We start from the raw sequence: 26,644 nt of genomic DNA, 5'->3' as shown, positions 1-26,644 counted from the left end.
TAATGTGATAAGCTTAATTCTGTAAAGGGCAGGAGTGAGAGCTTTCTATCCTATAAAAACAGTTTGGATGACTTTATATCAAGAGTGAGGAAGAAAATTATACTCCTCTCCCACATATCAAGGAAAATGCTTCCCATGGAGTGACTCAGCCTGAAACCCTAAACCGGAGCGCGGTCACAGCATGCTGTAGGCAGCCACAGCAGGCTCCATATCAGCTGCCTTCCGCATTTGTAGGGACAACACAGAGCAGAGGCTGCCAATTACACCAGAAGCTTCTACCTTGTGAGAAGAGTCTAATCTAGTGGCAGAAAAACAGACACTGACTCTTCATGCTCCAAACTGTGGCTCTTTTCTACTTGATCATCAACAATATGTTCAAACAGCCAGAAGAACACACTCCCTCTCTAGTAAGATAATAATTGTAAACAGTCATATCACTAGCAATTTGCCAGGCACGGCTCTCATTACTTCATATATACCAATTCATACTTCATATATACTAATTCATTCAACTTAATACTTACAGCACTGGACATATTTTTTTCCATATAAAACACAGATATATTAAGTTACCCAAAGTCAGATATCTGAAGTATGGTAGGATCAGTATTTAAACACAAGCTGTCTGGTATGCTAGATACCTATCCAGGAATGCTGTGCCAGTATCACCATACTTATCCTTAATTATTTTTAAGAACAGCCTAGCGTTTAGGAGAACAATCATAGTTACAGGGTGCATTCTGGCAATTGTGGAGAAAATGTAAAATCAGATAACTTGAGACAATTATCTTCATGGTATTTTCTAGGTCCAACATTGAATGATTTGATTTTGCTGGAATTGGGGTCCCTTGAGCTCACTCATCTTGCCCAATAGTTCCACAGCCCCACCTTATCCCATGAAAGCAAATAAAACACTTATTTGATATATACCAAATATAATCTTAGCATGTTGCAAATTTAACTTTAAATCAATAACTCGACTTTTTATACTTCTTTAATGCACATAAAGAAATTCTTATTAAAAGATACAAATCAATTAAACTCAAGAAAGTGAATACATTGTATCATTTTTCTAATAGAGTATGGAGGAATGTCACTCACCAATACTGCATTGCAACATGAAAAATCTAATCTTTAAAGCCCCCGATAAACTGACCATGCATATTGAACAGTATGAAAAATGAATGACTTCTATAATCTTCAGGATGATGTTTGTTTCCTGTTCTATTTTGGCACTGGCAATTTATTACACAAGAATACGTTCTAATCATGATATTCTTTGTTTCCTAAAAATTCAGGAAAGTCCTTGCAGCAGTAAATCTAGCACTTTTCATGTTGTCTTCATTATTTAAACAGAGCATAATAATCATGGAATTGGCACTATTTTTTTAAAAGTCACAGTTAATCTGTTAATTTGTCTTCTCATAGAATCCATTTTAATAATGCTCTTACACTCCATGTGACATTTCATACTACCAATTTACTGAACATCCATTGATCTTTGTCTCAGTGTATTATGAGTTTTACATTTATGATAATTTTGTTACCACTTGTTTTAGGAATTTTCACAAATTTATTACTAATTTGTGCATTCTTATGATATAATTAAATGTACCTCCATATTCATTAGCCAATGAAATATAAGTAGCAGCCTATAATACATTTAATAATTAGTAGAAATGTCTTTCTGCTAATCAATTCAAATGGAATTTCTATATCTGAGCAATAGCAATTATGAATAATACGTTAGCTATCATAGCAGTAATTTATATATTTAATATTAATGTTTCATATAATACAGGAACTTTTCTTATAAGTACTCAAACACTGGAAAATATATTTTAAGAAACAAGCCAAATTCAACATAACCTAAGCCAAACTCAATGCTTTCTTTACTTGACAGATATCACCATAATCCCTTCTTTTAAAGCTGGAGGAAAATTTCAGATCACTCTCTGTCTTCCTCTCTCTCTTTCTCTCTGTCAGTTGTTGTATTTTATTATTTTCCAAGATATCCTCTGTTAATTTCAATATTATGAAATCTGAATCCCCACTTTTCCAGTCGTTTTGCATGATCTATGTTATGCAGTCTACGCCAATACCCTACTAACTAGTCTCTAGTCTCTAGCATCTTTCCATCACTATATACCATCTTCTCAGTCGTCAAAGTAAACTTCTCGAAGCATAACATTGTTTCTGTCACTCTACCACTTATAACGGTACAATGACTTCATTGTTTGACTCAAGTATGGCATATTTTGATACCATTTCATTCTTATAGACTTCACTCACTCCCTTCAATTGTGATGGGCTAAAAGTGCCTCACCTCCCTTCCTCAAATTTATGCTAAATTTTCCTTTTTATCCATATCATTTCCTTTGTCATTTACCTTAAACCTAATTTTTAAAGATTTGTTTCAAATCCTCCCTCTTGTATGAAGACTTCCCTTTCCTTTCCTATCTCCAATGGAATTGTAAAACCCCATATAACCTTAAAGTCTGCTTGTATCACATACAATGTTCTGGCTAGACATAGAATTATTTATCTATTAGTTTCTAGCCTTCTTTAAACTATAAATTCCTTGAAGGGAGGACACATATCTCTTCATATTTGCATATCCTGCAGCACCAAGCAGAAAACTCACTCTAAAGAAGATGCTCAGAAATATTTACTTAATGATTGGGTTACCACAGCAGCAAAGAGCAGAGCATATGGAAATTTGAAATCATAGGCAAATCAATTTTTAACCAATTTAGAAAGCATTGAGTATAAGACTGCAAGTGAAAAAGAAGAATTAGGCCATTCTGAACTAAATTTTCTTTACTCTTCTTCTTTTTTTTTTTTTTTGACAGGGTCTGGCTGTCAGCCATGGTAGAGTGCAGTGGCTCAATGGCTCACTGCAGCCTCAGCCTCCTGGGCTCCAGCAATCCTCTCACCTCAGCCTGCCAAGTAGCTGGGACTACATGTGCGTGCCACCATGCTGGGCTAATTTTTTTTTTTTTCCATAGAGATAAGGCCTCATTGTTTTGCCCAGTCTAGTCATGAACTGCTGGGCTCAAGCAATCCTTCTGCCTATGCCTCCAAAACCTAAATGTAAATATTTGTAATATGATAAATGCATATATTGTACATTCAGAGGCTCTAAACAGTTTTGAGTGTGAGAACCATAAGTTATGTCAAAATTTCCAAATATCATATATTTTGTAATCATATTTTTATTATTATTGACTCAGTCAATAGTCATAGGCATTTTTTTAAAGTTTTTTAAATGCCTATGAAATTATAGATTTGGAACTTCCTTACAAATACCCAGCAGCATTCTCATACCCTCATTCAATCCACAGATTAGGAAGCTTCTAGAATACCTTTGAAACTGGTCTTTTCAGATAATATACATGAAGCATTTATTAGTGTTTCTGGCTCATAATATGTACTCTATAATTAATGTGAGTGATAGCATTCACTATTACCATCACATCTATCTTCATGTTCTAAGTCCCTATATGGGTTTAACCCTTTTCTCTGCTTCTACTTTATAATATCATCCAACTCATTCCTGATACATATCTCTTATATCCCACAACATCTTTCTGCATAAGTTGCCCAGATGCCTTAATTTTTACCTCTTTCACTATCATGTGCTGTTTGGTTCTTTTTCTCCTTTCTACTTCTTGCATTTTATTCTCCCTGTCACCATGTTATTCTTTCTATTCTTACCATTCTTATTGCATTCTCTATATATTGCTTTTTCTGTACTCATCATTTTCCAAGCCTTTTGGTGCCTGCTATTAATTAGTTGTTTCTTTTTCTCTCTTCAACACCTGACCCAACTGCTGTTCATATTTATAGTTGAAAGTCACTTTATGAAATAGACATATTCCTGAAAATCTAGAATAAAAACAAATTTCTTATAAATAAAATATTACTCTACATATGCAAAGAAACAATTTTTTTAAAAAAAAAAAACTTACAGTGAAGTGAATGATCATAGCCTATCACTTGTATCAATGCACACACTAAAAAAGTTATGTGGTCCTAACTTGAGGTCCTGACGCCTCTTTCTTTTACAACCTCTGATTCTAATTCCATAACGTATCTATGACTCCCTGCTTCCTACTCTCTTTTAACACACACACACACACACACACACACCTCTCCCTTTTCCCTCCCTCTTGATATCTATGAGTCAGACCATACTGTCTCAAGCACAGCATTGCTTTTTTCTCCTCTTTTTCCTTTCTTCTTACTCTCTGCGCCCGTTTGTCCTTCTCCCTGTCTGTTACAATATTACCACTCTCCATTTTGCCAGGCTGTCTCATCCTCTGCTTTATTTCTATTACAGCTAGAGTGTTTTCCAAGAATAATTTTGCATCTAACATTTTAGTTCCTTTCCTTCAAGATGTGATACTTGATTTAATTTACCTTTTCCTTTCTCTCGTGTCAAAAAGGTAGTCTCAAGTCAACCTGACTTGTAAACACAAAAGGCAGAGCTGGATCTATCCCCATGATGAACAGGATCTATGATCCATTCTTATAAATAAATGATACTTTGTCTAGCACAAATGTCAAATAATCTCATAATATCAATACGAATACTTACACTCAGCATATTTCTGAAGTTGGGAAAATTCCGAAGGGCTGAGGTGGGCCCATTTTTCCTGGTTTGTCATGGTGGTGGTGAGAAGCTCTGTCACATACCAGGTAAAAGATTCTTTATTCAGGTGTTGCGCAGAGGTCTATGCTTCAAAGATTCCACATGGCATGTTTCATGATAAAATACCTCAGGCTTTCAAAATATGCAATCTGTCCACATGAAACTGCTTTGGGTGCTTGTAATTTCAATAATGTGTTAAAGAACTGCAAAAAAAAAAAAGCAGATCAAGATCAAAAGATTAACATGATTGCACAAAGGAAAAAAATGTCAAGGTGTTGAATGTTAAATATTTTTTAAATCATATAAATTAAGAGTACAAATTGTGAAAAGAATCTTATGAAGTACATTTTCATAAACGTACATTTTTATGTCCAGTTTTACAAACTCCACATTCCAAGAGTAGACAGTGGTATCATTTTTATCAGTCTGTACTAATTTTTTAATATGTAAACATTACATATAAAATCTAGAACTAAATTATCCAAGGAGGCTAAAATAATCTCTCTAGCTCCCTATACATATGATTTGCTAGTTTACAGTATAGACTGCCAATAATTGCTTGGAATGTTCATCAGCACTTGTATATATATTTCCAATCATATGAATTAATTTTGGAGAAGTCATATAATTTTTTCTAGCAATCAAATAAAGATTAAGTTTTAGTTTTATGACTTAAAAAAATTCAAAAGATTGGCCAAATTAAAGCAATTCCAAATGTCTGAAAGACTTGTGTAATGACAGTAGATGATTCTATTGTGAATCACACTTTAAAATAAATCTCTAGGTTGTCATGGACCTACATTCACTGGCTATATCTGTAAAGGCAAACAAAATGAAAAACCATCTGGTTTCAAAATTTTTATCAGAGACTATAATCAATTGCTCAATAATCAGCCAGATTGGCACTGTATTCTTTATAGAAAATGTAGTATTTAGTAGGAGTTACTTTTTTGTAAAATTGTAATCATTGCAAGGTTTATTTACACAGATGTCATTACTTAAAGTCACCTTACTTCTACAGACAAGACTCATTTGGTCTTAGTGCCTTGCCTTTCTTCAACATCTCTTTACTGTCTTCCAATATCAACCCCAGGACCTCACTGTCAAATCCTGTCATCCTTGTCTTTAAAAACTGCTCTTTTTGGTCTCATGGGGTCACATCCCTGCACTCTGTTTTACAATATGGTAGTTTACTATACAATGGGGAAAATGATGATATTGATGTGCTCACAGAGACCAAACTGCTGGATATCTTTTCTTTTTTCTCTCCCAGGGGCAACCATGGGTTTGGGGAAGCAACACAAGTGAAAGAGAATGGGAATATGCAATGACAATTGTGGACATCTTCCACCCAGTTTCCTTCTGCTGATTTCATCTTTCACACTAATTTCATCCTAACTGTCTGTGTCTCTCTGGTTACAGGCAGTTTTGGTGGGACTGTGAAATGATGTGTTCTGTCGTCCTCTAACCAAAGGGAGACAGATGATTCTGTCACATTGACACATTACACCCTGCCTCCCAGGGCTTTAAATGTTGAGTGGAGTGATTCAATGACAGGGTGAAAACAGCTGTACCTAAATCATAACAGAAATAATTGGATACTCATTCCTGTCTAAACCTGACTCTCCAGCTATCTTGTCACTTTCAGAAGCTTGTGATATTCTTTTAATAAAGGATTAAGGCCAGGCAGGTGGCTAATGCCTATAATCCCAGCACACTGGGAGGCTGAGGCAGATGGATGGAATGAGCCTAGGTGTTTGAGACCAGCCTGGACAACATAATGAGACCCCATCTCTACAAAAAACAATTTAAAAAAATTAGTTGGATGTAGTGGTGCACATCTGTGGTCTCAGCTACTCAGGGGGAATAGTGGGGGAGCTGAGGTGGGAGAATCACTGGAGCCCAGGAGGTTGAGGCTGCAGTAAGCTGTGATCATGCTGCTGTACTCCAGCATGGGCAACAGAGCAAGACTCTGTCTAAAAAAAAAGGATTAAATGTATACATATACCAAGACATCACACTGTACCCTATAAATATATACAATTATTATTTGTTAATTAGATTTTAATAACTTTTTTTAAAGTCAAGGATTAAGTGAGCCAGAATAAGTTTTTAATTGGCAACAATGCAAAAATCTTAACTGGTAATAACAATAGTTTATTTGTTTATTCAAATATTTGTTGAGCCTTGCTGTCTGCCAGAAAGCTTTCTAGGCAATGAAGATAGAGCAAAGATCAAAACATAAAAAGATGAAAATAATGCTATTCCAACAATGTATCAGCTTTATTGAGAGCTTACAGCTAGCGAAAGGCAGTCTCCTAATCAAATTACTGTATTAGGTCATTCAATCTTCAGAAAGCAACTCTGTGAGGTAGGTGCTAATAGTCTCCCCTTTTGACAAATGGAGAAAGTGACACTGGTGACTGAATCTGATAGGTGTAGCACAGACTGCTCCAAGCCCACCCAGTATCCATTCTCTTTTGCTTACTTGGTAACGAGAAAGATGGTGAAAATAATTCTGTTTAAATGACTGCATTCCCTAGGTTCCTTACATGAAGAAGTGGCCAATGAGATGTAAGCAGATGTTGGTGAAGCATATAGAAAAGTTCTATCAGAGGAAATATTTGCTGGCAAGTGCCCTTTCAACCTTTTATTCTTTTCCTCCACCTTACTACCTGAAATGGTGACATGTTGGCTGCAAATCCAGAAGTTTCTTGTACTAAGTAGATAACTTTAATATGGAAGCTATGTGTTAAGGATAGGAGGCCCACATAAATTAGACAGGGGTAAGCAAATAACTAATCAGGGAACAAACTTGGTCCACCACCTGTTTTTGTAAATACAGGTGATTGGAGCACATGTCCATAAGAGAAACCAGCAATAGGTTGTTTTTGAAGGGATTTCAATACTAAATAAAGAGGGTTGGGCATTATCCTCAGGGAAATAAGATACAACAAAAGGACTACAAAAAAACCAGAAACCTGATCACTCTTACATTTCTGAAATGTCAGTATCTTCATTGAGTTCCTTTCTCTCTCACTTGCATTGTTGTGATAGCTTCTTAACTCGCTCCCTGAGCTCTCTCCCTTTCTTAACATGGCCATTTCCAAAACCCCCTTTGTGTCCTTGGATGGTCATGAACTAGGATGATTCCTGAGGACCGTCTGACAAATTACCAACAACAAGTTAATTAATAAGTTATAATTGTAATAATTGTCTTAATTGTATCTTTCCACCTGCCTACCTGCTCTGAAATTAATTAAAATCCCCCAGCTGGTCACGGTGGCTCAAGCCTGTAATCCCAGCACTTTGGGAGGCCAAGGTGGGTGGATCACTTGAGCTCAGAAGTTCTAGACCAGCCTGAGCAACATGGAGAAACCCTGTCTCTACCAAAAATACAAAAATTAGCTGGGCATGGTAGCACATGCCTGTAGTCCCAGCTACTCAGGAGGCTGAGGTGGGAGGATTGCACGGGCCCAGGAGGTAGAGGTTGCAGTGAGCTTTGATTGCACCACTGTACTCCATCCTCAGTGACAGAGCAAGGCCCTGTGTCAAAAAAATAAAAAAAAAAAAGAAAGAAAGAAAGGAAAAAAAATATCCCCCAGTTCATTATGAGAAATTCAAATTTAAAATGACTGGTGAACTGCCATCCTTAGATCTGCACAGGAATGCAAACCATGTATTAAGGCTCACCTTGTTATTGAATTTAAAATTGCACACTCATACAGACCATCCCTTCATTCATTTTTTAAATTTATTTTGAATATAACATTTTAACATCAAATACTTCATTTATTTATATTATTTAACATTTGTCTCCACACACTACAATTAGGGGAAATATAAGTTGTTTTGAGCCCTGATGGAATTTCACAAAAAGGACAAAGCAGCTAAAAGTACTAGGTTTGCCCCTGATTTTCATCCGACCTATATATTAGATTCTTCATCACCATCCTGTGCTACACTCCATGATGTAAGTCCCATGGAGGGCAGGAATTTTTGTTCATTTGTTCACTGCTGTTTTCCCGGTGCTTAGAAGAGTGCTTGGTATATAGTCACAGGTCAAAGAATATTTCTTGAATGAATTCACTTATTTCCTTTTTGTTCATAAAGAAAAGTTTGAGTGGAAGAATTAATTAGAAGGATTAATTCTTCTGAGGTTGAGAAAGAGAAACTAGTGCACAAAGGAGACAAGAACAGAAGTCACTCTGGGCTTCAGTTTTCCTAGGGACTACATCCATTTTCTTCAACTGAATGGGCATTAAAAAAAAAAAAAAAAAAAAGAAGTGCACTTTCAGGTACAAAGCTTTTAGAGTTGAAAATGGGTGGCATTATTTCACACATTTTGTGAATTTTTTAAGTAAAACTAACTCCATATAAATAAGCATCATTCCCAAGGGATGCCTTGTGATATCAGCTAACCAATTTACCATAACAACACTTACACATAACCACCAAGTATATTTTTAAATTATTTATCAATATCTAACAAAAACACCACTTAACTTTCTTTGATTTAGCATGACCTGGTCAACTTAGGTCTTCACTTTTTATAACAAGAACAGCTTCTCTGGATTGATCTACCCCTATTTGCATTTTGACAAGTGATATTTACAAAATAATGGTATCTCTGAGGGGCTCAAAGTAAATTTACTTTGGCTGTTGGATTTGGTTTATTCCAATATCAAAATGCTTTGAATAAATCCTCTCTTTCTCACCTTTCTTCTAGTGTAAGCCATTGGTTTCTCATAATTCTCATAGTTCTAACCCTCATCATGTGATATAACATGTAGCTAAATAGTAAAAATAAGGGTGGGTTACAAGTGAGGAATTTTTTGTTAGTCAAATCTTTTTACTAGTTGAACTGGCATACACAAGCCTATGAAAAAAGAAATGTTTCACGTATAATTTTAAATACAGAGGCACAGCTATATCTCATGCCTCAGAAGGTAATGAAAATGATGGCAGCACATTCTTACAGTCTCCGCCTCTTCGTAAATGGGTAGAAAGATTGTGACAATATTCAGCTGAGATTCCCTACGGTGCATTCACAAATCTCCTGTTCCCCTGCAGAAGTCTTTCTTTAGGCACATAAAATGAGTGTCAGGAGGTATCCACTTTGCTGGCTTTTAGCAAGCAGTCTAATTCTGGCTTTCTCTTCTAGTCAGTGGATGTGCCACTTTGCTTAGTTTGTAGCAGGAAATAATTACGTTGGAAGAGTTGAAGAAGGCTCTTCGGGCCATTGTACCTGGGCTAAAGCACAATCCCTATAATTAGGGGAGAAATCAACCTCCTCATGAAGAAGCCATTTGGCAATATCTAGATGAGTCAATCTGTTGGGTTGGACGCGTTATCTATGAGTCACATTAAGTGTAGATTTATAAGTAATTATTAGAAGTCAGATTTCACGACTTCAATAATTGAAGAGAAGTTAGTAAACATTAAGACACACTGGGCCGGGCGCGGTGGCTCGTGCCTGTAATCCCAGCACTTTGGGAGGCGGAGGCGGGCGGATCACGAGGTCAGGAAATCAAGACCATGCTGGCTAACACGGTGAAGCCCCGTCTCTACTAAAAATACAAAAAAATTAGCAGGGCATGGTGGTGGGTGCCTGTAGTCCCAGCTACTAGGGAGGCTGAGGCAGGAGAATGGCCTGAACCCGGGAGGCGGAGCTTGCAGTGAGCCGAGATGGCGCACTGCACTCCAGCCTGGGCAACAGACCGAGACTCTGTCTAAAAAAAAAAAAAAAAAAAAAAAAAGACACACTGAAGAATATATGTATACTGGGTCTCAGGGGTCATAAACTCCAAACTGTAAGATTTCCAACAGAAAAAAATCCTAGGGATGGGAAAGGATGCAGAGCCAAAATAAAAACTACAGAATTGCTGAAGAAAAAGTAGGATGAAATTACATGGAATATAAATTCTATAGGTTGGTTTATAATTGCTTGTTCATTTAACCATAAAAAGAAGTCTAAATTTGAGACCCAATGAATGAGATGCAAGGCATCATGCCAGACACTGAGGATGTAGTGTTATGCTAAACAGATATGATACGTGAGCTATTAAATTGTGTTTAGGGGGAAAGAGCTACAATAACTAAACCAACTACACCCATAAATAAATGCAAACTGTGATAAGTTATATGAAAAAAGGCAACAAAGTCTATAACACTACAACAGGAAGTCCTGAATTCATTTAAGAGATTCAGAGAGCAATTCAGAGAGCCAGGTTTATTTAAACTAACTGACAAAAGTTAAATAATTTTAAACTTGAATGAAGATTAAAAACATTCTGAGCAGAAACTTAGAAGTAAAGAAAAAAAAACTACAAATATTATAAGATCTCAAAAGAAGTCAGTTATGACTAGACCCTGGTAAGCAAGAAGTAAAGGAGCACATGATTGGACTGGAAAAATTAAAAAGAGCTACATAATTGAGATTATTGGAGGCCATGTTAAGGACAGTACAATTTATCATAAGTAAATTAAGAAACCATTGAAGTTTTTTTTGTGTGGGAGATTAACATGATTGATTTATATTTTAAGAAGTCCACTTTAATCAGTGGATATGAATAGGACAAGAATGGAAGACGGAAGACCAGTTAAGAGGCTGTTCCAATATTGTGTGAGAGCTGGTGGCTTTAGGGAATGGCAATAAAGATCAAGGTTAAAAACTGAACTCAAGACATATTTTTAAAGTAGGACTTGAAAATGAACAGGATAAGTTCTGTGCAGAAAGAGGGGATCAAGAGTAACTCCTGTATTTTGGCTTGAGTGCGGGAAATGGAAAGGTAGAATTTAAACAATTTCCAAATACTAGAATAGAACCAGGATTGATGGGAACAGAAAAATCACTCTGTTGTTTTGGGATGTATTAAAGTTGAGATGATTATCATGCATCTGAGTTGAATGTACTAGTAGATTTTGAGTTAAGCTTAGAGCTAAGATAAGAGATAAGAGGTATAGTATTATGAGTTTCCTGTATAGATGATATTTCAAGAATTGGGAATGGCTGTTTGCCTGATGTGGTGACAAAGAAGCTATGCCCCTAAGCTCTGCTTCAAAATAGAACTTGCCATTCAGGGCAAAGACTGCAATTAGCAGTCTGTACTTCTGACAACCTGTACTACTTCTTGTCTTCAGAAGTCAACTTAGGTTTTGAACTGAGGTCACAGTTTTCCCAGACAAGAATCAATAACAAAAAGATGATGTATGTACTAGGACCATGATATTTCTGTCCGATGGAGACCCTTAAATGGTCCACATTTGTTCCAGAGCTCCCCAATGGGCTGGTTGAGAATTTATCATGTCTGCACTGTGGTCTGAGGCTATTTCTGACCAACCCTGCATATCCCCTTCTCTTTTCACAAGCATCAGTTTTGTATTACAGTCTGAAAGCTTTCCTTGCCCAACTCTGCTTGCTTTTTTCCCCTTTTTATGTTTCAGAGGAATAATTATCTGATATGTGTTTGCATCCCTATCTCTATCTTGGTGTTTGTTTCCTAGTGAAGAATCCCACATGTCAGGATCCCAGTAGGAAACAGATGGCACACTTAAAATTGATAATTAAGAGTTTAATGAAAAGATTATTTAGGAAATGTGGACAGGTAAGGAAAGCTATTGGAGACTAATGCAGTATCCTGAACTAGCAATAGTAGGAAACTTATTGAACATCCTGAAGGGACTAAGGATATTTTAGCTAACAAACCCCAGAGTAGCTGTATATAGAGGGTCATCTGATAGGAGTAGCTATAATTTGAATATTTGTCCCCCTCACTGATGTTGAAATTTAATTGCCATTGTAACAATATTATCAAGTGGGACCTTTGAGGGGTATTTAGACCAGGAGGGTTCCACCCTTCTAGATGGGATTAATGCCTTTATAAAAGGGCAAGTTCAGCCTCCTTTGCTCCTTTGCCCCTTTGCCCTTCCATCTTCCACCATGTGACGATGCAGCAAGAAGGCCCTCACCAGATGCTGGCACCTAGATCTTGGATTTCCCAGCCTCCAAAACTGTTATAAAATAAATTTCTGTTTATTATAAATTACCCAGTATCAGTAATTCTGTTAAGAGCAGCACAAAATGGACTGAGACAGGAGTCATTTCCTTTGATAACAGGACATATTTCTTTTTGGATGACCTAGCTGGGTATGAGGTGGAGTAATAAATTCCCTAATGTTATCCTTCTCCAAATCTCCATTCTCCTCCAGTGCCTCACACTGAGCAAACCTCACCATAAGCCAGAGGACACAGACCACCACTGATCAGTCTCACCAATTTCAAACAATCTCAAGAGGCACAGAGCCTTAAGACAAGGATACAGGGAGGATCTAAAGGGGAAAAATATACACTATCCATCACATATGGGGCAAGAGTGTAGTGGAAGAAAGAGACACAGAACAAAGCTCTGAGGAGACGAGTTCTTATATTTAGAGATTAGAGGTGGAAAAAGCCTCCCCCACTTTATCCTACCCCACCCCATCCCCTAAAAACAACTGAAAGAATATGGTGTCAAAAAAGACAACAGAATAGAAAGAAAAGAATCCCTCAAGGAGAGACTAGAAGACACTTTTCAAAAGTTTCTGAGCAATTAAATGACAATTGAAGCATCCATTGGCAACATGGTGGCCACTGGTGACTTTAGCAATAGCAATTTCTTTGAAGCTGGGCAAGTTAGATAGTAGAGGTGGCATGGTGAAACTGAGTACAGGAAATGAAGACTGATTCATCAACCCTTGGAGAGTATGATTGTGAGAAGCAGAAAGAAAGAAGTAGTTATCCAGATAAAAAATGTGAAACCAAGAAACTTTTTTTTCTTGTAGAAATTACTGGGATCGATTTTAAAGTTAATGAGAAGAGTTTATTAGTGAGACTGGTTCAAACTTCAGGAGAGAGAAGCTAAGTAGTGTTTTAAACTCCTTAGAAAAGAGGGGGAGATAAGTCCCAGAAAGTCTGTGAGGGCCAAAATTAATCTTAAGGATTCACACAGATGCAAGTAGTTTTGTGGACTTAGTGTTTAGGAAATGGAGGATGTCTGGTTGATTACTTCTGTTTTCTCAATGATGTATAAGTCTTAGTGATGAACTGAGAGTTGAGTTAGGAGGAAATGATGGGGGAAGAGGGAAATAACAGTGTGAATATATGAAAAAATTACATAAAAATGTGGTGAAGTGATCTCACTAAAGACATAGTAAAAACAGCAGAGTTAAAAGCCAGTTGCATATTACTATTCATTAACTTAGAGCTATAACAGTCAGCTTGCTCTTAATGATTAATTTATAGACTAAGGAATCTAAAGGACAAATAATCATATTCTTACACATTTGAGTCAGATAGACCTGCATCCTCATTCAGTTTCTGAGCTATGTGTCTTCACTGTGTAGTGAATCATTAAATCTATCTGAGCCTCAATTTCCTTTCTCATGAAAAGTGGATAATACCACCCACTTCACAGAGCATTAGCATTTAAAGAAATAGCATGTGCACAATACATAACAAATAAGAGATTCTCAATAATGGTTATTTTCTCTTTGCTTTTACAAGTAGAATTGCTTCTATTCGTAGAATTGGAATTGGACATATATACAGTACATATACGGGGGAAAAGATTGGAAATCTAAACTCTTTTAGAGGAGTATGTGGGTGGCTTAATATAAAATTCATAATTGTGTTATTTTTGGACTCTGCTGACACAAAAAATCTAAAAGAAAAAATTCAAGGGAAATCTTTGATGATGCAAAAGAGGAAAATATAGCAAGCTTTGTACTGTGTATGTTTTTAAAGTTAAGATTTTGAATTGGTTTATTATTTTATTCTTGTCAAGAAAGTTACTTCAAGTGAATTTTCTATTCTCCTTCTTTTCACTTATGATTTTAAAATATCTTTTAGTACTGAGACTGGCAGTTTAGGTGAAAATAAAGATAGATTCTATCCATAGGGATAGAATCTTCTCAATATGAAATAAAGTAAAATGCTATGATAGATCCTATTTTCCAGGAATGATGATACAATATCTCTCATCTCACATGGTCTTCAGGAACACTGTTATACTTCTTCAGCAGGTGGTGTTTATGGCTTCTCCCCTTGCACTTAATATCTTTGTGACATTCTGAAGCTATAACTTATAGCAGAAGTGATGCTCTGTATGTACATCATAAATTGTCACACACTTCAGCCTTTCTTTCCTGGGATACTTGTTCTTGGAAGCTTCCAACATATCCTAAGAATGCTCAAAGTAGCTCATGTGAAGAGATCACTTGAAGAAGCCATGTATAAGTGTAACAGGAAACAGCCCAGCTGAAGTCCCAGTCAGCAAGCCAGCTTCCACCCCCAAACATGAGTAAAGACGCCTTCAGATGATTGCAGCCCAAGCTGTCTGCCTAGTAGCCCCATTCTCCAACCTTGAAGTTTTCTCAGCTGAGCTACCAGGATACCATAGAACAGAAACAAGCCAATTCTACTATGCCCATTCTGAATTCCTGGCCTACCAAATCTATAAACACAGTAAAACGATTATTTTACAGCACTAATTATTGGTAGTTGGTTATGCAATGGTAACTAGAACAAGTTACTTCAGGCAACATTGGACACATATAAAATGAAATTAAAATACTGTTACTATTCCAGTTATTTTTATTATATTTTAACATATGCTGAAAGAAGTATATGTGTGTATGTTTAACTCTTAATTTATTAAGTTATTATTGTTACCATTTTTACATTTTAGCATATGCTGAAAGAAGTGTGTGTGTGTGTGTGTGTTCATGTGTGTGTTTAATTTAATTTACCATTCTTACATTATATAGCCAGGTGCATATTGTTTATCAATTCTCATCTCCCTCTGAAGTGAATAATAAGGAAGGGTTTGGTAGTTGAATATAAATATTTAATCTGAGTTTTCTTCTTGCTTTGGACTTTGCAGAGAGGAATAGCTAAAATAGTGAAAGTGAAAAAATAAAAAACAGAAATCAAGCATAGTACGCTGGAAAAAGAAAAAGGTTCTACACCCAGAAAGAGAAAAGATCCATTTTGTAGGACATGTTTTGTTATTTTTGTTATATTTGTTTGTGTCTTTCATAAAGATTTTCCTGATACAAATATGAGCCCAAATGAAGAGGAGAAAAATTACTACGAATAAAGGATAACTCTTTCCTTCCCTGCCAGGATAGAATACCAATTAAGGAAGGATGCAGTTGAATGGCTTTCTCAATCTATCTGACCTGGGGCTTTTTCAACAGAAACAGGTTATTTCCTAGAATGTTGATTATTGCAAGTTGATAAATTTATCTTTATTTTCCATCCCCAGCTTAAGAAAACAGAAACTTACTAAAAATAATTTTCCAGTGAAAAACTCCTTTCCCAAGGAAACTATGATATAATACATATTCTGACTTTGTATTGAATTAGGAATTCATGTGCTAACCAATTATACCATTTTTTCTATTAATTAAAAAATAATAAATTCAGTAATGAGCACTTCCTGGAAACTGATGATTGCTGGCAAGCAACTAATATCTTTCAAACCTTTAATCCCTGGAAAATAATCTACTCCAATGCTGTTATTCAACCTCAAAACAGAGTACAAAATTGCCTAAGGAAAATCACTATTGAAGCACGCGAGGGACTTTTTTACCAAACGATATTTGATGTCTGCACTGAGAAACAAATAATGCTTGTAGTAAATTCACAGTATAAAAACAGAGAAATGGACTCAATTTACACAGCATAGATGTCACCAATAGAAAATTATGTATTTTGACTGTATATGGTTTTATTTTCTTCTGAAAGCGTTGCCTTATACCTTTCATGTACATACTGGTTCACCAAATATACCAGTAAGAAACATTTACAATATCATTTTCTCACTTGTTTTCTGTATTGTTGCTAGTACTAAAATCTATAATATTGCCTTTTTCTGCTTGATAGAATATTAAGCGTGCTTTGTTTTTTTAAAAATTATACATGACTAGGAATGTTTAAACCATAAATTGCAAACACTTTTAGAAGTGAGTTTAAGAAATTTTTGAAATATAATCATTCTTTAAAATTTATCAGGCCGGGCACAGTGGCTCACGCCTGTAATCCCAGCACTTTGGGAGGCCAAGGTGGGCGGATCACGTGGTCAGGACATCGAGACCATGCTGGCTAACATGGTGAAACCCCGTCTCTACTGAAAATACAACAACAACAACAAAAAATTAGCCGGGAGTGGTGGTGGGCACCTGTAGTCCCAGCTACTCGGGAGGCTGAGGCAGGAGAATGGCGTGAACCCAGGAGGCGGAGCTTGCAGTGAGCCAAGATTGGGCCACTGCACTCCAGCCTGGGAGACAGACCGAGACTCCGTCTCAAAAAAAAAAAAAAAAATTATCATAAAATGGTAATTGGTAGAAACTTCACATGACATTCTATTAGTAAAATATATTTTGCTTTTATCCCTCTGGTCATTGAATTACTTCACACTTTTATCACATCTTGCCTGACTCATTAGCAGTAAGCTCCCTTTATTTCATTATCTCCAGTAAAATCAAAATACTGTTTCCAAAAGTCTATCTCCATATGATTTCCTCATCTGGCATCTTTTAATAGTTTTATATTACCTATAGGATTATATGCGCTTTGCAAAGTTAAACGTATATAATTTAGCCATACACTCTGAACTGATTAGCATGTGACATTTCAGTAAGGTAACTCTGGAACTTAATCTGCCTAAAACTGTCACTTTGATATTTAAATTCTTTATACCTGATTCTCATGGTGAGCAAAAAGATAATATAAATGATCTCAGGAGGACTAAATCTGTTGTGTAAGCCACTTAATACCTGCCACAATGTTTATTATAGTAGATCAGCAGTCCCTAACCTTTTTGGCACCAGGGACTGGTTTCGTGAAAGACAATTTTTCCATGGACGAGGGGTGGAGGCAGGTGGTTATGGAGTGGGGGAGATGGTTTTGGGATGAAACTGTTCCACTTCAGATCATCAGGCATTGGATTCTCATAAGGAGTACATAACCTAGATTCTTCACATACACAGTTCACAATAGGGTTTGTGCTCCTATGATAATCTAATGTGGCTGCTGATCTAACAGGAGGCGGAGCTCAGGCGGTAACACTTCCTGGCCCACTGCTAACCTCCTGCTGTGCAGCCCAGTTCCTAACATGCCACAGACCAGTACTGGTATGAGGCCTGGGGGTTGGGGACCCCTGTAGTAGATGACTGAACTGAAAGAGGGGTTGTTAGCACAAGCTATGATTTTCTTTTTAATCTATAGAAGTTTATCCACAGAATTACAAAATAACTGATTGATTAATAAAATTGGTCTACTCTGTGTTACATGGCCTATATTAAGGGAAATAGACATGTAATAGCTCTTAAAACCAAAGAATGATTTTTAAAAATGAACAAATTCTGAACTGGAATAATTGCATGATGAGATGTAATACATTCAAGAGAACCCAAGAGACACCCTTCAAATGAACAGAAACTCTAAAAAACTGAACCATATTATAAAGGTTCTAATGTAGGTTTCTAAAAAAAGCTACTAGAAATAAATTACTCCTTTTTAAGACAAATTCAAGGTGTGAAATGAGGTTGTAATATTTTAAATTAGGTCTATCTCAAAAAAAGATTGGTGAACAGCAGCAGCTGTTTGGAGATCAGCAGAGAAATAGCATGCCTCAGCCTCTCCTGGTTAGAATGAACTAAATTTAGCAACACTTGGAAATCCAGGGAGAGCCTAAATCACACCGTGACATTGACTTTCAACTAACAGATTCCTTCTTCAAGGTTCCTTCAGAGACAAAATATATATCCCTTCTACTTAGGTATATAGTTTTAATCTTGAGGTATTTATTATAAATATGTGCTATATATAACATAGTAGGACATACTATAAAAAAGATATAGAACTGAAAATTTGATTACATAAATCTGTATTTGCATTGACCAACAGACATAGCTGACCTCCAACCCAAATAAGCACACATGCATTCACACACAAACACACCCACACACAATACACACATACCCCCATGCATATGCACACATTTTGTCAGATGCTGATTCAGCATTTTGCCTTCCTAGGTTATAGGTGAGTAAGCTCTTTAAGGAAAGTCTCAGTTATTGCTTTACTTACCAAAAGATTCTTTTGATCATAATGTTTTTGGAAAGCCCAGATTCTTTTCATATTTAATTTATTGTTCTCATTTTCATTCCTAAATACTAACACCTTATTTGATGTGGATTAGATAGGACTTTTGATATAACTTCAATTCTATTTCTGTAAAGAGCAACTCATATATATCTTTAAAAAATATTTATCCTGATTAACATATCATAAATAATAGAAACATAAAACTTTAACATGTATGTAGGACACACTATATTAAAATATTGTTACTTTTCTAGTAATACTAGTAGTATTTAGTGACAATATACTAATTTAGATAATGTATATATATATATACACCAATAATTAACATACTCCTAAACCTCTACAGTGCACTTGAATTTTGAAGCACATATGCCTATCAAGTTTAATGACAGATAAAATCAGATCTAAAAGTCAGATATAAGTCTAATGGCATTAAGAATACTTTTTATAAGGAACCCATAAGTGAATCACTTTCAACTTATGAATGTTTCCTTATTAGTCTCCTGAGGCTTATTTCTAAGAGTTGTAAAATTCCAGATTAAAATTTGAAAACTCTCAGTAGAACAGAAAACACAAAGATCCTGAACTATCCTTTGAAATAAGATTCTCATTGAAATACAACAATAAAAGTATACAACTATGATTGATGTTTTTTCAATTGGTAAGCCTACATTCACAGTAAACTCACCTTTTAAATTCCAGATGTTAATACCACTGTTTATTATTTATATGCTTCCTTTATTCTTTTACTGAATGTGAAATATATATAGTATCCACACTTTATAGTACCATTTTACATGTTTGAACTTTTATAAAACTTGTATCAGATGGCCTTTTAATGCAACTTGCATTTTTTACTCAAGTTTTTCAGATGTATTCATATTAGTGCACGTGGCTCTGTCTCATTGATGTCACTGCTGTAGAGTAAAAGTATTCATTGTGTGTGTGTATATATATATAATTTATTCATCTAGTATTCTATTAATGAAGATTTAGGCTTTATTTTTAATTTTTCATTATGAAAACCAATAATGCAATAAACATACCCACACTTCTCTTGCACACATTATTATGCATAGTATTACTGGGTTTTAAGGTATGCTTTATTATAGGCTGCCAGATTCCTCTCAAACTAGACTTACTTTAGTCAGCTTCTTAAGTATTTCTCCATAAATGAGTATGGGGAACACACCTTAGGGTAAGCACCCATGAGTCACCCCTAACCTCAGCTCCCCTCCCCTTGCATGTGGGTAAAACCTGAAACATGTTCCTGACCAATAGAACATGGCAACATGAATGGGATGTCATTCCCTACAATAGATGACATTATATGTCCAAACTCAGGTGCAATCAAAATTCCTAGTCAGTTGACTTTAAGTTCATTGAAAGAAGCTTATTCTGGGTGAACTCCATTTAGTAGATGAATTTTTAAAAATAAGGTCTAGAGGTCAGAGAATTGAAGCAGCGAGGAAGATCTCTCTCTCTCTCTCTCTCTTCCACCTAACCCCCTGCCGTGTGTGTTTGTGTGTGTGTGTGTTGCTGGCACTGAAGGAGCAAGCTTCTATGAATTCCACAGGTTCAAGGGAATACATTCTGTCAACAACCTGAAGGACCCCCAAAGTGGATCTTTCTCTAGTCAAACCTTCAGATGAGAATACAACCCACAGACACTTTGATTTCAACCTTGTGAGATGTTAAGCAGAGAATTCACCTACACCAGGCTCAGATTCCTGATCTACAGAAACTGAAATAATAAATAGGGGATGTTCGAAGCTGCAAAATTTGTGGTAATTTGTTAAAACATAAAGTAATAGAATGGTTATGAGATGGCATCTTATTTTTGTTTTAATTTCCATATTTCAAATTCTAAAACACCGAACATATTTTTGTGTGCTTTTTGAAACATCAAATATTCTGTTCAATAAACTGCCTATTTATATCATTTTTCCATGTTTCTATTGGGATGCTTTCCTTTTCCTTTTTTATATATAGGGGTTTTTCATATATAGCTTCTTTGTTTAAAGCATTTTTCAGTTGGTGGTACTAGTTGGTGGCTTTTTTGTTAGGATTTTAAATTTTACTTTATTTAAATGTATCAATACATATTTTATAATTTATTATATGCTTTTTTCATACCACATTCAGTTTTAACTATCTCAGTTAAGAAACATGAAGTCTAGAAAATATGTATCCAATGTGAATGTATCTTTGGCCATATGGATAATTATTTACTTGACTGGTGAACCTTTATAATTAATGCTCAAAGCATAGTAGTTCTCAGCCATAATTAAGGCTTATATTCCAGTCACATATAACAGCATTTTTCATTGTAATACAAATGGATATTCATGACAGGAGTGAGGAACGGGTATGTGATGGTAAAATTCTTTTCCAATATTAACATTCAGCAGTTTAAAAACATACCCTGGAACCAATTTTAGGGCTTCTCTTTTGCTTTAAATTGCCACAATACAATGCTGCTTCACTGGAAACAGCGAGTATTTCAACGTGTTTATGTTCTTGGGTCTAATTGCCACAACCAAATTGTCTACAGCAGATATCTATGTTCAAGAATGACTACAATTTAACTGTAGGACTTTGAAAATAAATAGTAATACACATCAAAGAAAAAATATGAATATACTTTTCTCTTACTTATTTTAGGATATGAATGTATTTCTTCTGAGAAAATAAAATAGAAAATATGTACAGAAAAATGTGAATATATGAAAAAGCAATGAAAGACTTTTGTAAAAGGGGAAAATAACCTCCATATTTGATTAAGAAATTGCCCTGTGGAGCAGGAACAAACAAGATTTGTTAAGTGGGGTGACAGCTTCAAAGGGTTATGCAGTAATTACTGGGCCTGCAGAAGGTGGATTATCATTAGGTGGCAGAGCACCGTGAGAGATATTAAGTTGTCACAGTGTCAAATGGCAAGAGATCAAGGAGTAAAGGAAAAGAGAAAGATCAACCAGATCAGCAGAAAGCCGAGATATGAGTAGGAGCTGTAGGTAATTGACCAAAAGATAGAGACAAAGTAAATCATCAAGGCAGTTGATAAAGACTAGCCAGCAAAACAGAGTACGGATATTCTAACCAAACATTTATTGAGTGACAAGTGCATGCCACTGTCATAAGTTCTAGGAAAAGTAAACATGATTAAGCAGTGCCTCAGATTTCAATAATCTCAGTCTATTAGGGAAAACAGACAAACATATTCATCTTCATATGAGACAGTTTGATAAATAACAGAATGCTTGGGAAGCATAGAGGTTGAAGTGTGATTCTAACTGGAGTGATTAGAGAAACCAACAAAGAGGAAGTGGAATCAAAGTTTGACCTGGGATTATGTGTTGTTCACCAGGAGCAAAAGAGAGAACAGGAGAGAAGGCAAATTCCAGGCAGCAGAAATGTCATGATCAGTAATCAAGAATGATCGAGGCAGAGAGTATGGGGTGTAGGTGGATGCTGGAAATAGAAACTGAAGTCTGGGAAAAAAGCGGTTTGTACCTGGACAAAAGACCTGAATATCAAGAAAAGAGGAAGGTAAAAAGGGAGGCAGAGTCAAAGTCTGAGGCTCCTTTGTCAGCCTCAGCAATGAGATTTGATTTCCTGGTTATATGTGAAAGCCACAAAATGTTATTACTTCATTAGATATATTTGTTCAGAGTCAGAAACGGACTATATAGGTGAGTCAGAAAGAAGATAAGAAAACGACTTCAAAAGGTGAAGCAGAGAGCTCAAGTACAGGGGAACACTGCACTCTATCTTTAGAATGTGCAAGAGTGACAAAGAGGTAACTAGTGGGTTACAATAGATATAGAAGCAATGGCATAAAAGAAAAAGCTGAGAATGGGAGAAAATACACATTTTCAGGGTTTTCGTTTTCCTTGTTGGAATTCACAAATTTTCTTTTCCATTCTCTATCCAACCCTCTGAAAGTGACTACAATATCTTGATGCAACATTTACTTTGGAATTTAATTATGAAATTTACACGTTGTTTAATAAATATTTTCCTATCTCCCCTTACCTCCTTTCCTGACTAAATGCAAATACCTGAAATGCATAACTGTGTATCTCACAATAGCTTGTGTTAAAGCCAGTGATCCCATCTATGTTATAATGTCACTTTATAATACACAACATGGGCAGTTGATCGGACACAGCACCAACTTTCACCGAAGTTGTACCCAAAGCCCAGAAATAAAAAGTTAGGCAATACGACCCAGAAAGTTTTCTTCTTAAGAAATAAGAAGCAATTTGATGAAATAAGAAGCAATTTGATGATCCTACTTACTTATTTTTCACGGTTGAAAACAAAACGACAAAAAGAAAACAGTTTCTTTCATTAAGCACTGAAATAATGGAAAAAGCAGCTCCGTATTTTCATACTTACATGATACACTCTAACAACAATATGCCAAGTATTTTCCTTGTTAAATACTGTCTTTGACTAAAAAGGACAGCATAATATATACTTAAAATATCTATCATTTTAGAAATTGTGAAATTTCAGAACATAAATCACTTACTTAAAAATATTTTAGATTTCAAATCTATAAAGAAGTAAGCATTTTCCTACAAAAATTTATTTCATTCTTTCTAATTCATCACCTGCCTTGTAACATAAGTGTTTCTTAGATCAAATTTGAATTTTGATGACAATTGCATACATTCACATATGTCTTCCATTGTTTATTTCTTTTGTATGTGTGCTTGATGCCTAACAAATTAATATTCAGGAAATTATTTCATGAAGGGCAGACAAAACCCAAGATAAGTAGGTAAGGAAAAGAGGATTTAAAAAATGGTATTTTACTGTAATTTTCCAAAGATATATGCTCCATTCCCTTTTTGTCACCTCTTATAAATGAATAATATGTAAATCCTAAGAGACGAGTATTTCAGTGGCCAAACATTTATCTAGAGAAAAATTTTAATTAGATGATTTTTACTGTTAGTTATTTATTGATTTTGGAGTTTCAAAGCACACAGTTATACTGTGTTTAGGGGATTGCAATAACAACCTCCTTGGCCTGAGTCTTCCTCTAGGGCATTAAGTTGTTCATGTATATTTTCAGGGGGTCTTTGAACAACCTGATTTTATGTGCAAAACTGTATGAATATGGACGCATACCTAGAAAATTTATAGATTTTGGGCCTTTTTCTTAGGAAAATACAATTATAAATCTTAAGATAATAAATTTTTCTGAGAATTAAAAAAGACACAATGAATGCCCTTCATAAACACTGCATGCCACATTATATCCCTGGCAATTAGTTGCTATTAATAATCACTTTCTTAGTAGCGATGTAAGAGATCAATATAGGGAGAATTCAGACTCAGAATGCAAAACCTAAGTGATTTTCACACAATCTCTTTGTATTTCCAGGTATCTGGCATATGTGTGTAATAAATTCTAGACCACTGAAATTCTCTGACCACCATACTTGGTATATAAGTCATACTGTTTGTATATTTCATATTTTATATTCTCTAACCGTGAGGCCTCCAATAAGATGTACAAAAGTATTTCTGCTGTTATATGTTCAAAAAGAAAATACCGGTACTACATAGATTTTTTAAGTATAAAAACGTATTAAAATATTTGACTTTCAATATAATCCATGTTTAAGAATTTTCTGATATGGCTACAAATAAAAACCAAAAAAGTTGTTAGCAATAAGCTTTCAAATATAGTAAACATAGCTGATCTTTTTTCATTATTTAAACATTTCACTTGTGAAATATATTGTACATATAGGAAATGTATAAAATTATATAAAAAGTTGAAAGAAAAATAATAAAATACCCTCCCTTGTACCTGATACTCAGTTTATGAAATAGAACATTACCAGCACATTAGATGCCTGTTTGCCTGTCTCTTAGAGCACTCCCTTTCACACTGTTTCTCATTATGTTTTTATGATTATCTATACAGTTTTACCACCTATTATGGCCTGGCCTGTTTTGAACTCTACACTGATGAAATCATACTCTATATATTTGTCTGTGCTTGCTTCATTTCCTCAGTATTATGTTTTTTTGGGATTCATCTACATTGAGGCATAGAACTGAATTCCTTCATTTTCACTGCTGTGACAATTCCATTGTCTGAATACATCTTAATTATTCTCTTCTACTGTTGAAGGACATTTGAGCTGCTTGCAAGATTTGTTCTTATGGATATGCTGTTAGGAATATTCTCATACCTGTAAGGTGGGTGATGTGTCACCATTTTCCAAAGAGTGTTTCTCATTTATATGACCACCAGCACTTACCACTGATCCACATTATCAACAATACTTGATAATATCTGACTTCTTATATTCAGTCAACATGATCCATATGAAATAATACTGTGATTTTAAATTTTTGCTTCCTTAACTATTAATGAAATTGAGAATCTTGTTTTCTTTCTCCCCCAGCTTCATTGAGGTAAAATTGACAAATAAAAATTGTGTATACTCAAGGCATACAAGGAGATGATTTGATATGTGCACACATAGTGAAATGATGACTACAATCAAATTAATTAGCACATTCATCACCAGACATAGTTACCACTGTGTGTATGTGTGTGTATGTACATGATAGGGACACTTAATGTTACCCTCTTATCAAATTTCAAGTAAATAATCCAGTGTTCTTAACTATAATCACCATGCTGTACATTACAATAGCTGCTAACAATTTTTAAGTGTTCTCTATAACCTAAGTACATTTTTTAGAATTTATGTTTATTTAGTGGTGATAACAACTTTCTGGGTGAGGTATTATAACAATATTATTTTCATATTACAGATAAGAAAACTGACATGAAGAGTTTAAATTATTTGCCAAAAGTCACACAGTTAATAAGCCAGAATTCAAACTCTTGGAGTTCAATAAAGGAGCCTCAACTCTTAGCCAATTGTAATTACATTATACTCTGTTGCCTCCCTTATATATGGACTAAATGTTTTCTGCTTGTATTTAAAAGTACAAAATTCAAAGAGAAAAAAGGCAAAAGAAAAGAATCAGAAGCCCTTATAACTTCTCTGCACAAATTGTTCACTGTTTTTTAACATATAATGCAACTTTACATCCTCATTCAACGTTCAATTATTTTGGATATTTGTGTTTTATGTCAGCCACTTTAATTCTAATATGTTAAACATACAGCCACAAAATGTAGTATACTAACCTTTGATTTTTTTCTGTGCTTTCCCTCTGAAATGATTATTTTGAATGACTTTCTACAGAACTCATTTTACATTAGATACTGTAAGAGGTCACAATAGGAACACTTGTATAAAAAGTCAGGAAATGTAGATTTGGTCATGGTGGAGGGCTGAAATTAAATGCTTGATATCATTTTTAATAATATTATTTTAAATTTATTTTTATGTGGTAGTTTAAAATGCCAAACCATTTAAATTGTATCCCCTTAAATTTTAGAGATGTTGTGAAACTTTTCATATTTATTAAGCATTTGTAATTGTGTGTGTGTGAGTTTGTGTGTGAATTGTCTCTTCAAATTTTTGAATATTTTCTACCAATTTTCTTAATATAATAGTTTATATTAGGTACTAACCATCTGTGTCTTTTACGTTTTATAAATAATTTTCTCATTTAGATTTAAAAATTATTAGTCATATTTTTAAACTATGGTCAAGAAGGTAATAATATTTATATTAAAAATTAAATAATTTAAATTAACTATAAAACTAAAATTTCCCAATACACTATTTGGAAAATTTCATCTTTATACACATTCTAAACCACATCACTTTAATATAGGAGAAAATGGAAAATCACTCTAAACACAATAGAGATGGGCATATACTACA

General features: G+C 35.0%; 1 protein-coding gene across 8 annotated transcripts in view; it reads right to left on the bottom strand.

Moving 5' to 3' along the window:
• The window catches only part of DGKB (diacylglycerol kinase beta), a 743,750-nt gene that overhangs the window by 677,059 nt on the left and 40,047 nt on the right, over positions 1-26,644 (bottom strand). For all 8 annotated transcript variants that reach the window (XM_024249734.3, XM_024249737.3, XM_024249742.3 and 5 more), the window contains exon 2: positions 4,601-4,857. In XM_024249734.3, coding sequence (XP_024105502.1) covers positions 4,601-4,670 — 70 coding nt within the window. In that variant the 5' untranslated portion in view covers positions 4,671-4,857. The remainder of the gene's footprint in view (positions 1-4,600; positions 4,858-26,644) is intronic.

This window comes from Pongo abelii, chromosome 6 (assembly GCF_028885655.2).
Source record: "Pongo abelii isolate AG06213 chromosome 6, NHGRI_mPonAbe1-v2.0_pri, whole genome shotgun sequence".
Classification (NCBI taxonomy): Eukaryota; Metazoa; Chordata; class Mammalia; order Primates; family Hominidae; genus Pongo; species Pongo abelii.
The sequence above is the reverse complement of the archived record's forward strand: the minus strand, read 5'-3'. Positions and strand labels throughout refer to the sequence as shown.